This window comes from Pleurodeles waltl, chromosome 12, assembly GCF_031143425.1.
Source record: "Pleurodeles waltl isolate 20211129_DDA chromosome 12, aPleWal1.hap1.20221129, whole genome shotgun sequence".
Taxonomy (NCBI): domain Eukaryota; kingdom Metazoa; phylum Chordata; class Amphibia; order Caudata; family Salamandridae; genus Pleurodeles; species Pleurodeles waltl.
This window is the reverse complement of record NC_090451.1, coordinates 616,514,842-616,527,141: the sequence shown is the minus strand read 5'-3', so window position 1 is coordinate 616,527,141 and position 12,300 is coordinate 616,514,842. Positions and strand designations below refer to the sequence as shown.

General features: G+C 46.3%; 1 protein-coding gene across 2 annotated transcripts in view; it reads left to right on the top strand.

Annotated features, from left to right (window-relative positions):
• Nucleotides 1–12,300, top strand: part of NCSTN (nicastrin) — a 184,300-nt gene that overhangs the window by 121,155 nt on the left and 50,845 nt on the right. For both annotated transcript variants that reach the window (XM_069217917.1, XM_069217916.1), the window contains exons 14-15: nt 1,846–1,942; nt 10,722–10,876. In XM_069217917.1, the coding sequence (XP_069074018.1) occupies nt 1,846–1,942; nt 10,722–10,876 (252 nt within the window). The remainder of the gene's footprint in view (nt 1–1,845; nt 1,943–10,721; nt 10,877–12,300) is intronic.

The following is a 12,300-nucleotide window of genomic DNA, read 5'->3' as shown; positions in this document are numbered from 1 at the left end:
GAGCCCTAACTAAGGTGAAACTGGTCCTGGTTGCTTGTATTACAGTTTAGGGAGGGCCTGGCCTGGCAGTTTCCCGTGAGGAGCAAGGTCAAGACTGACTTGCATACGGCTGGGTCAAAACTGAAGTGGCATGGTGGGCATGAAACAAATGATTAGGATGTGGCCTGAGCGATTGCCAGTGTCTGAGATTAATTCAGGCATTCCACCCATCACCATTTTAGTTTAGATAGTGGAGTAAAACCTGCCCTGTTTTAGTTTCAGGCGATATGATTTTAAAAGCATACAAGTCTTTACGATTTACTAGGGTACATTTTTATGTTGAGCATAGCATAGCATAGCTCGCAAGTGCTGCTTTTCGACCTGTTGTATTCTATTCTGTGGGCTTTAACCACGCCTATCTCACCCCCATCATTTTCATGTGTTCCTGGGCCTGCCTTTCAAAAATCCCTTGGTGGTGTTGGTAAATGCTCTACATTTGTCCGGCCTTGGGGCTGGTTTGTTATCGCCTTGGAGACTGACCCTGTTACATGGATTATTGCACAATAGGCCAGATAGCTTCGTGTCGACGCACTATTTTTCTTTTGCCTCGTCGCTTCATGCTTATGGCGGTATGTTGTTTGTTAGTCTTCCTTGGTATCAGAATCTTGCTGTTTCTTTGCGATGTATGCGGGGTCTTTTTGTATCTATTTTTTTTGCAGTTTTATGTAGCGCGAACCCAACACAAAGGTGTTGGAGCTCTTTATTTGTTTATTTTCCAGTTTATATAGCGCGATCGAGATACAAAGGTTTCACAGCGTTTTACATGAACACCGGTTACATTACACAAGAACACATACATTTTTGGTAGCAAGGGGATATTAAGCAATTTTTTTTGTAGCAGGGAGAGATTAAGTGATTTGCCCAGAATCAGAGGATGTTGAACTGTTTCCCAGCTCCAAGGTAGGCAGCGCTGGCCCTTACGCCACATCCTCTCCCCTGGGGTTGTTTGGTGCATGTTGCGGCCGTCTGAGTAACACATTTTTTCAAATATAGCGCTTGGTAATACCGGTTCTGCCATTTCGTAGCGCTGCAAAGCACGTGCCATTCTTAGCTAAATCGCTAGTATTAATTTGCTGTTATGTTGCTTTGTATATAGTCAATGTTTTTAAAAGTTAGGCTGGTATTACCAATGTAGAGGAATATTTCCTTTGAAATGTTAACACAGAAATATATGGCTGCCCCTTTTTCTTTGCTCCTAACTCTTTAGACACCCTCATTCTCTGGGTTAAATGCCACGACGGTGCTTCTTTGTGGCTTGTTTAGTGCTATGAAAGTTTAGGTAAACAGACTAGACAGGGTTCCTTTTCTACCGTATCACAGCCAGGCTGTAAGAATGAGGCAAAAACACTCCCAAGATGGCGGCCTTGTTGTGTCCTCTCTCCTGCAGTGACAGGCCTGGGAGGGGTTGTTGTGGCACCTGACATACATCCAAGCCGAAACACATAGGTAAAAGACATTGTCATTTACAGCGCCAATAGCTCTAACTCTCACAAATGCGAGACCTATTGTGTTACAAATGCTTGTCTAAGTAGAGGTTATTTTTGCCAAAAACATTTAGTATACTAGGAATTTTAAAAGATAGGTTGCATTAGATATGTTTTGTTCAAAGCTGTTTTCATTAAGTTAATAAAAGCTTCCTAAACAAGTTGCGTCCATTATTATATTTACCTGCTTATTCTGGGAGATTCAAACTAAAATAAATTGTGTTTTTTCTTTCTGTTCTTGATTTTTAGATTCTTTCTTTAATTTTAAGTGGGTAATTATATATGGATATTTTTCACAAACATTTCTCCTTCCTTGCTTTAGGTAGCACGAATGCTATATGGTTTCCTGATAAAGTCCAACAATTCTTGGTTCCAGTCCATCACCAACAGTGACTATACAAAGGCAGAAGGGATTTTGGGTAAGCATGAAAAAGTGTGTTTGCACATGTTGTATATTCCACTGCTTCATCTATATGCCCAAGCATATGAACAGCTATCCTTAGGGCCTTATGTAAATGCTTTCCACCTTATCCTTGGCAGCGTATGTTACTGGGCAGTATCTGTATTAGATGTTCATTTTATGTTTCCTGTTGCCTTGGATGGTGTTCTACTCCAGTTAAATTGACCTAGGTCTCGTACATATGCAAACAGTCTAGACATGCTCTAAGTACTAAGGTTGAAGCTCAGATATAGTGTGACACTAGCCCACACCCTAAAACCAATATCCGCTATGTCCTCTATATCATAAAAGAAGTAGCTCCAAACCAAAATAGCTATATATATATACACACACACACACACACACACACACACACACACTGATTCATTTGAGGCATGATGTTGTCCTGTGAGTAGGATTCACGAACGCAGATATTGAGTGCCCTCAGGATTGTTGAGTGTACTATGCAATTTGTTTGCCGCACACTAGTCAGTGAAGTTCATGTGTCTGGCAGCAGATATCCAGCCTTAGTTCTAGTTTTAATTTGTAGTGAAAACATTTGAGCTGACCAAGTACTGTGGTCCCTGCACCAAATCCAACAAACTCACGGCCCAAAAGAAGTCCAGGTATCTGGAATCACTCCGGGGCAAGGGGAGGTTTTATTGGAAAGAAGGTGCAACTTCACTATCTCAAGTGGATGTTTATAATGGGGCCTACATGCTTGTATTATTGCATCCATCTACATTTAAGGCCAGTTGTGACTCAGACTGGCCTTCAGTCAAATTCTGGTTGCCAAGGGGTACTGGGAAGTGTTATGCCATTTCCCGGCTGTCATTCCATAGAGTTCATCATGTTAGTCACCAGTCGCTAGGTACAGGCTGTCTCAGTCAAGATTTTAGGTGTCTGGGTTCAGAGGGATGGGTGCTGTTGTGGCCTGGGTGACATTCCTTGGGAGGACCCCAGGTAAAGTTACGGTGTCAATAAAACCTGCAGCTGCCACAACACACAAACAGTAAATCACAAAGGTGAGTTTCAGTGTTCCATCATAAGTTTCTCCATTTTGTCCAACCTTAGGAGCTAACCAGAACAGGGTGTATCTTTGTGGGCATGTTTTCAGACGACTTACACTTTGGAGCCAAAAGGGAATAACATATGGCCAGTGGAATGTGAATAGAGAAGTTTCATGCCATATGCAGATTGAAGCTAATAAAACAGATGAGTGAAACAACTACCAGGTATCAGAATCAATAGTCCTAGGGGCTGCTTGTAAGGAAATGCCTCCTTGGCATGGTTACCCCCTGACTTTTTGCCTTTGCTGATGCTATGTTTTGAATTGAAAGTGTGCTGAGGCCTGCTAACCAGGCCCCAGCACCAGTGTTCTTTCCCTAACCTGTACTTTTGATTCCACAATTGGCACACCCTGGCATCCAGGTAAGTCCCTTATAACTGGTACCCCTGGTACCAAGGGCCCTGATGCCAGGGAAGGTCTCTAAGGGCTGCAGCATATCTTATGCCACCCTGGGGACCCCTCACTCAGCACAGACACACTGCTTACCAGCTTGTGTGTGCTGGTGAGAACAAAACGAGTAAGTCGACATGGCACTCCCCTCAGGGTGCCATGCCAGCCTCTCACTGCCTATTCAGGTATAGATAAGTCACCCCTCTAGCAGGCCTTACAGCCCTAAGGCAGGGTGCACTATACCATAGGTGAGGGCACCAGTGCATGAGCACTGTGCCCCTACAGTGTCTAAGCAATACCTTAGACATTGTAAGTGCAGGGTAGCCATAAGAGTATATGGTCTGGGAGTCTGTTTTACACGAACTCCACAGCACCATAATGGCTACACTGAAAACTGGGAAGTTTGGTATCAAACTTCTCAGCACAATAAATGCACACTGATGCCAGTATACATTTTATTGTAAAATACACCCCAGAGGGCACCTTAGAGGTGTCCCCTGAAACCTTAACCGACTATCTGTGTAGGCTGACTAGTTCCAGCAGCCTGCCACAACCGAGACATGTTGCTGGCCCCATGGGGAGAGTGCCTTTGTCACTCTGAGGCCAGTAACAAAGCCTGCACTGGGTGGAGATGCTAACACTTCCCCCAGGCAGGAGCTGTCACACCTGGCGGTGAGCCTCAAAGGCTCACCCCTTTGTGCCAGCACCGCAGGACACTCCAGCTAGTGGAGTTGCCCGCCCCCTCCGGCCACGGCCCCCACTTTTGGCGGCAAGGCCGGAGAAAATAATGAGAAAAACAAGGAGTCGTCACTGGCCAGTCAGGACAGCCCCTAAGGTGTCCTGAGCTGAAGTGACTCTAACTTTTAGAAATCCTCCATCTTGCAGATGGAGGATTCCCCAATAGGATTGGGGATGTGACCCCCTACCCTTGGGAGGAGGCACAAAGAGGGTGTACCCACCCTCAGGGCTAGTAGCCATTGGCTACTAACCCCCCAGACCTAAACACGCCCTTAAATTTAGTATTTAAGGGCTCCCCTGAACCTAAGAATTTAGATTCCTGCAACTTACCGAAGAAGAAGACTGCTGAGCTGAAAACCCCTGCAGAAGAAGAAAGAAGACACCAACTGCTTTGGCCCCAGTCCTACCGGCCTGTCTCCTGCCTTCTAAAGAACCCTGATCCAGCGACGCTTTCTCCAGGACCAGCGACCTCTGAATCCTCAGAGGACTGCCCTACTTCCAAGAGACCAAGAAACTCCCGAGGACAGCGGCACTGCTCCAAAGGAACTGCAACTTTGTTTCAAGTAGCAGATTTAAAGACCCCTGCAACTCCCCGCCAGAAGCGTGAGACTTGCAACACTGCACCCGGCGACCCCGACTCGACTGGTGGAGAAACAACGCTTCAGGGAGGACCCTCCGGCGACTCTACGACTGTGAGTAACCAAAGTTGTCCCCCCTGAGCCCCCACAGCGACGCCTGCAGAGGGAATCCCGAGGCTCCCCCTGACCGCGACTGCCTGAACTCCATTTCCCGACGGCTGGAAAAGACTCTGCACCCGCAGCCCCCAGCACCTAAAGAAGCGGAACTCCTGTGCAGGAGTGACCCCCAGGAGGCCCTACCCCGAGGAGCCCCCCCCCTTGCCTGCCTGCGACGCTGAAGAGATCCCTTGATCTCTCATTGAAAACCATTGGAAACACGACGCGTGTTTGCACACTGCACCCGGCCGCCCCCGCGCTGCTGAGGGTGTACTTTTTGTGCTGACCTGTGTCCCCCCCCCCCGGTGCCCTACAAAACCCCCCTGGTCTGCCCTCCGAAGACGCGGGTACTTACCTGCAGGCAGACCGGAACCAGGGCACCCCTTTCTCTCCATTGCAGCCTATGCGTTTTGGGCACCTCTTTGACCTCTGCACCTGACCGGCCCTGAGCTGCTGGTGTGATAACTTTGGGGTTGCTCCGAACCCCCAACGGTGGGCTACCTTGGACCAAAAACTGAAACCTGTAAGTGACTTACTTACCTGTGAAAACTAACAAAAACTTACCTCCCCCAGGAACTGTGAAAATTGCACTGTGTCCACTTTTAAAACAGCTTATTGTGTTTTATGTAAAAAGTATACATGCTAATGTAATGATTTAAAGTTCCTGAAGTACTTACCTGCAATACCTTTCAAACGAGATATTACATGTAGAATTTGAACCTGTGGTTCTTAAAATAAACTAAGAAAAGATATTTTTCTATAACAAAACCTATTGGCTGGATTTGTCTCTGAGTGTGTGTTCCTCATTTATTGCCTGTGTGTATGTACAACAAATGCTTAACACTACTCCTTTGATAACCCTACTGCTCGACCACACTACCACAAAATAGAGCATTAGTATTATCTCTTTTTGCCACTATCTTACCTCTAAGGGGAACCCTTGGACTCTGTGCATACTATTCCTTACTTTGAAATAGTGCATACAGAGCCAACTTCCTACACTGCTTCTATGGCAGGGAAGCTAACTTAGCCTAAGTGCTAATGCAAGGATCCTTCATCTAGAGGAGCATACAGCAAATAGTCTCCCTACATACCACACGTAACTCAGCAATGCAGCCCATACTCTACTTTGACCCCCTAAACACTTGTAGGAAAGTGTCCCTTTTTAGTTTGAGCGTACAAGAGCTTTGACCTGTTGTACTTATTGTGAGTTTTTAACCACACCCATCTCACGCCCATCACTTTCATTCGTTCGTGGGCTTGCCTTTCAAAAATCACTTCATGTCATTGGTAAATGTTTTACGTTTTTCCCGCCTTGGGGCGGTTTGGTTACCGCCTTGGACACCGACCATGGATAATGGCACAATTGCCGATATACTTCAGCGTGGGTGAACTGCTTTTTTCTTTTGTCTGTGCTTTGTGGCTGCCATGGCGCTCAGAGCGCGAACTTGATCAGCAGTATCGTTTTTACATTATGTGCACTCAGATCTGCTTAGTACACGTTCTTTACCGCAGGTATATTAACCCTGTGCGCTACCTTATGATGACTCAAAGCTTCCACTAGATAAAAGTACTTTCTCCGCCCAGAAAGAACATAAATCCCCAGTTATTTTGACATTTTTACATTACAAGTAATTTGTGATTTGCCTAGTACACCTTCTTTGCAGCAGGCACATTAACCTTGTGCGCTACTTTAAGATGACTCCAAGCTTTCACTAGACAAAGTACGTTCTGTTGGCTGCCATGGCGCTCACAGAGCTCCGAGCACGAACACAATCAGCGGTATCTTTTTTTACATTATATACACTCTGATCTGCTTAGTACACGTTCTTTGCAGCAAGCATATTAACCCTGTGGTCTAACTTATGATGACTCATAACGTCCATGAGACAAAAGATTGTTCTCCAGAAAGAACATGACCCATCTACACCAACTTAAAATTAGTCCAAACTTCCACCAAAGAAACGTATGTTGTCCCTCCAAAAATAACATTAATCGCCAGTTATTTTGACATTTTTGCATTATATGCACCCTGATCTGCTTAGTACACGTTCTTTGCAGCGCACACACACACACACACACACACACATATTCTGGGACTTGTAGTTTTATTTTTTTAATGTGATACAAGCCGGAAACCAGCCTTTTGAGTAGTATTCGTAGAGTTGTCCAGCTTCCTGGTTTGATGCATGACTTGCTCATTTATTTTGTTTCAGCTTTGCATTCTGGGACTCGTAGTTTAATTTTTATAACTTGATACAGGCTGTCACTACAAAGCAGAAACCTCACTAGATAAACTACACAAGTTTATGTCTGTGAAACTTGAGCTGTGTGTGCATGTATTTATAAAACTAACCTTGAGGAGAGCTTACCGTTTATTATACTGTACAATGGTCAATATTTTATAACTAATATTTCAGTTAAAACTGACTGAGGATCATTAATATTGTGAGGTGACTCTCCTCAAGTGTGTGAAAAATCATGGGTGTTTTATTCGACTCCTCAGACTTCAGTAAAGGGACAGTGATCCAGTAAGCACGCATTATTTGAGTACAATTATTTATTCATTGCCCCATGGGCAATGTCACCTGAACCAGCTGCCAAGTAAATATGTTTTTGCACCTAGGAGTAGTTTGTGATTTAAGGGCCTTGTTTAAAAAAATATTCCAATAGGCCTACTAGCCCTTTGGTTATATGCAGGACCACTGGAATTATGTGGCAGAAAGGACCAAAATGTGCAGGAGGGTTGACCAATTAATTTGACAAAAAAAGTCCAGTTGTGCATTTACAATGCCAATAGCTCCAACACAAGTAAATACGAGACCTGTTGCATTGAAAATGCTTGTTGACATGGTCACCCCACTTTTTACTTGGTATTTGTTGCATTTTTGACTGAAAATGCGCTAGCGTTCCTGCTAACCAGATGCCCAGTACCGGTTCGCTTTCGTTTTCCCTTTTCCCTATAGCAATAGATTTGGCCCCCTATAAGCCAGTAGTAAATGGTACACCTGGTACCTAGGGCATGGGTACCAAAGTGGGTCCCCAAAGGGCTGCAGTTTGTATTGTGCCACCCTCTGGGACCCCTCACCTAGCACATGCAGATTGCATGTCCTAGTGCAGCAAAAAGTGAAAACATGACATGCCACACAGCCTAAGAGCCATGTCCCCTAACTCGGCGTGCAATATATGTAAGTCACCCCTACAGCAGGCCTTACAGCCCTAAGGCAGGGTGCATTTTATTACAAGTGAGGACATAGCTGCACAAGAAGATATGCCCCTGCTATGTCTTTGTTGATTCTTAGACATATTGAGTGAACACTGGTCACTATGAGTTTCCCAGCTACATGATGGCTTCACGGAAAATAGGGATGTTTGGTATCAAATATCTCATATTAATAAACCCTCACTCACTGATGCCAGTGATGTATTTATGAACACATGCACCTAGATGACACTTTAGCGGTGTCCCCTGAAAACCTACCTACCAGTGTGCGGATTGACTAGTTTTAGCCAGCCTGCTACCACTCGACATGCTTCTGGCCCCCCAAGGGGGAGAGCCTTTGCTCTCGGGCAGTCAGAAACAAAGCCTGCTTTGGGAGAGGTGTTTACGCACTCCACCCAACAAGCTGACCTGCTAATCTGTATTCCAAAGCAGGGGACTTCAAAGAAGCCAACTGTCCTTGGTAGGCAGGTCTGGCTTCACTCAAAGAAGAGATGCTGACCCTCCTTTCCCCTGGGCCCATTTGGCACTCGGAAAGGTGGGAAATTTAGTATGTAGATCGGGGTCTTCATCCCTCAGGTCAGTCCCACCCCTAAGGTGAGCTGCCTGATGTAGACACATCATTTAGAAATTGCCATGTTGATGTTGGCAGAGTTAGGAACTCTGGGACAGGGTTATGCCCAATTCCCACAGGAAGTGGTCATACAAGGGGTGTAGTGACCAAAAGGGTAAATAGCCCATTGGTTACTACCCTACACTCCCATAAATGCAGTTAATTTCAGAGTTTATGGGAGCCCCTGGCACCAGGAAATCAGATTCCTGCTGACCTACGAAGAAGGAAGACACTCTAGCCACAAACGCAAAGACTGAGGAAGAAGACCCTGACTTGACCACAGCCCTGCCAGCCTGTCTGCTGCTCCTGTCGATTTGCGCCAAAGTTGACTCGTCTTGCAAGCTGCTGGGCCTCTGAAAGCCTGGGAGGACTGCCTGCTTTCAACAAAGACCCAGAACTCCCATGGCAGGCACTCCAAATGATCTGAGAGGACTCCGGGCTGCAGAACCCTGACACCAGAAAGTACAGCTGCACCTGTGCCGCCTAACAGCATGGTCCCCCAGCCCTCCAGAGACAGAGCCCTCCTTGGAGTTGCCCACTGTGGACTCCCCTGATGCCGCTTGCAGCCTCTGCCTGCAGGCCCCCTCAACCGCGGGTGCTTCTTGTGGAGGAACCCTGATGCCTCAGGATACCTCTGCACCCGTTGCCCCTGGTGCTTGGAGAAGAGGACCTAAGGCACCCCATGTCCCAAAACATCTCAAAACTTGAACCCACCTGTTGGTTCTCCCCGACTGGACTCCCTGTCCAAACCAACAGCCTCTTTTAAACCAGACCAATCCCCATTGGCTAACATTGAGCATCCGATTCTATACTGGAACCTCTGCATCCGCCTGCCCTAGTGCCACCCGGTGTGACCTATTGGTGTGGCCTTGGTCCTTGTCCCATACTAACCGTATGTCCAGGTGATTGGTCCTGTAAGTCCCTGTACTATACCTGAATGCAGTACTTGTTTTCCCTCCATAGGATAAATTTGCCACTTTTGAAAAATGCACTGTCAACTTTTGAAACCTGAAAGTATTTTTCTTGCAAAACGTGCTTACCTGATCGTATTGATTCTGGTGCCTACATTTATATAAATATACTTGTTATTTTTGTAATATCTTATTGAATCGTGTGTCTCGTTTATTGACTGTGTGCATGTGTGTGTGTATTTGCAGATGTGTAGCCACCCTCTCTGTTAAGCCCAAGGCTGCTTTACCACACAAGCCCATAAAAATAGAGCACCTTGGTATTGCTAGAGCAAGCCCCTGTCCACTAGTAAGGGAACCCCTGGACTCTTTGCACTATATATTTAATATGTATTATATAGAGAGTCCATCTTCCTTCAACACAGCTATTTGGAACCAAAGGCGCAATAGACCACTCCCCCCGTTGGTTACATATAAAGCGGCATGTGCCCCTAATTAGACGTCACTTAACAACAACAATCTTCTGTCTCCCTATTGCCTTCTCAGGCCACAGCAGCCGCCCTCCAGTATGGGTAGCAAACACTTTGGGAGCCTTCAGCTAGTCTTTGTTCCCTGAACATACTTTTATTAGCTGTAGCACAGCGATACTGGTGTGATGAGGCCCCCATTAATACTCCTTATTAATAAGGGGCCACCTCTCTCAGGTAGAAAAATATACAATCATGTTTGATTTGGAGCTTGGAGAGCTTGAAGTAATTTCCGAAATAGGGAGAGGGTGGGTGCAACATAAGAGTTTTCTGTTCGTTTTTTCCCTTAAGATGTATTTACTCGTAAATCTATCACAGAAATGGGGATCAAGTGTTTTACTTATTATTAATCGGCATGCTTGATTTCCAACACACGCTCTGCCTCTTTCAGTGGCTAAAATCAGTAGCAAGTATACAGACATCTTTAATTACAGTACCTCAAATCTTCAGCTTCCTTTGAATTAAAGTGCAAATATTTAGTTTGCCTGCTTTCATTGCTCCCCTTTCCGACTACCTTATCTTACTAAGTTTGTATCTCGTTTTCTCTCACTTTCATACAGAAAATAAGGCTCCACAATATTACGTGTCTGTTAACAGCCCAACAAGACCAACTTCCCTTGTGAGGTTTGTCTTGGCAAACCTGACTGGCACGGTGGTCAACTTCACCCAGTCGGAGTGCCAGAACCCCAAGGACAGTGCTGACCCAGAGAGCAAGGTATGTTGATGACCACCTGAAAAATGATTGGTGAGTGTAAGGAAATGCCTCCTTGGCATGGTTGCCCCCTGACTTTTTGCCTTTGCTGATGCTATGTTTACAATTGAAAGTGTGCTGAGGCCTGCTAACCAGGCCCCAGCACCAGTGTTCTTTCCCTAACCTGTACTTTTGTATCCACAATTGGCAGACCCTGGCATCCAGATAAGTCCCTTGTAACTGGTACTTCTAGTACCAAGGGCCCTGATGCCAAGGAAGGTCTCTAAGGGCTGCAGCATGTCTTATGCCACCCTGGAGACCTCTCACTCAGCACAGACACCCTGCTTGCCAGCTTGTGTGTGCTAGTGAGGACAAAACGAGTAAGTCGACATGGCACTCCCCTCAGGGTGCCATGCCAGCCTCTCACTGCCTATGCAGTATAGGTAAGACACCCCTCTAGCAGGCCTTACAGCCCTAAGGCAGGGTGCACTATACCATAGGTGAGGGTACCAGTGCATGAGCATGGTACCCCTACAGTGTCTAAACAAAACCTTAGACATTGTAAGTGCAGGGTAGCCATAAGAGTATATGGTCTGGGAGTTTGTCAAACACGAACTCCACAGCACCATAATGGCTACACTGAAAACTGGGAAGTTTGGTATCAAACTTCTCAGCACAATAAATGCACACTGATGCCAGTGTACATTTTATTGTAAAATACACCCCAGAGGGCACCTTAGAGGTGCCCCCTGAAACTTAACCGACTATCTGTGTAGGCTGACTAGTTTTAGCAGCCTGCCACAAACCGAGACATGTTGCTGGCCCCATGGGGAGAGTGCCTTTGTCACTCTGAGGCCAGTAACAAAGCCTTCACTGGGTGGAGATGCTAACACCTCCCCCAGGCAGGAATTGTCACACCTGGCGGTGAGCCTCAAAGGCTCACCTCCTTTGTGCCAACCCAGCAGGACACTCCAGCTAGTGGAGTTGCCCGCCCCCTCCAGCCAGGCCCCACTTTTGGCGGCAAGGCCGGAGAAAATAATGAGAAAAACAAGGAGGAGTCACTGGCCAGTCAGGACAGCCCCTAAGGTGTCCTGAGCTGAAGTGACTCTAACTTTTAGAAATCCTCCATCTTGCAGATGGAGGATTCCCCCAATAGGGTTAGGATTGTGACCCCCTCCCCTTGGGAGGAGGCACAAAGAGGGTGTACCCACCCTCAGGGCTAGTAGCCATTGGCTACTAACCCCCCAGACCTAAACACGCCCTTAAATTTAGTATTTAAGGGCTACCCTGAACCCTAGAAAATTAGATTCCTGCAACTACAAGAAGAAGGACTGCCCAGCTGAAAACCCCTGCAGCGGAAGACCAGAAGACGACAACTGCCTTGGCTCCAGAAACTCACCGGCCTGTCTCCTGCCTTCCAAAGATCCTGCTCCAGCGACGCCTTCCAA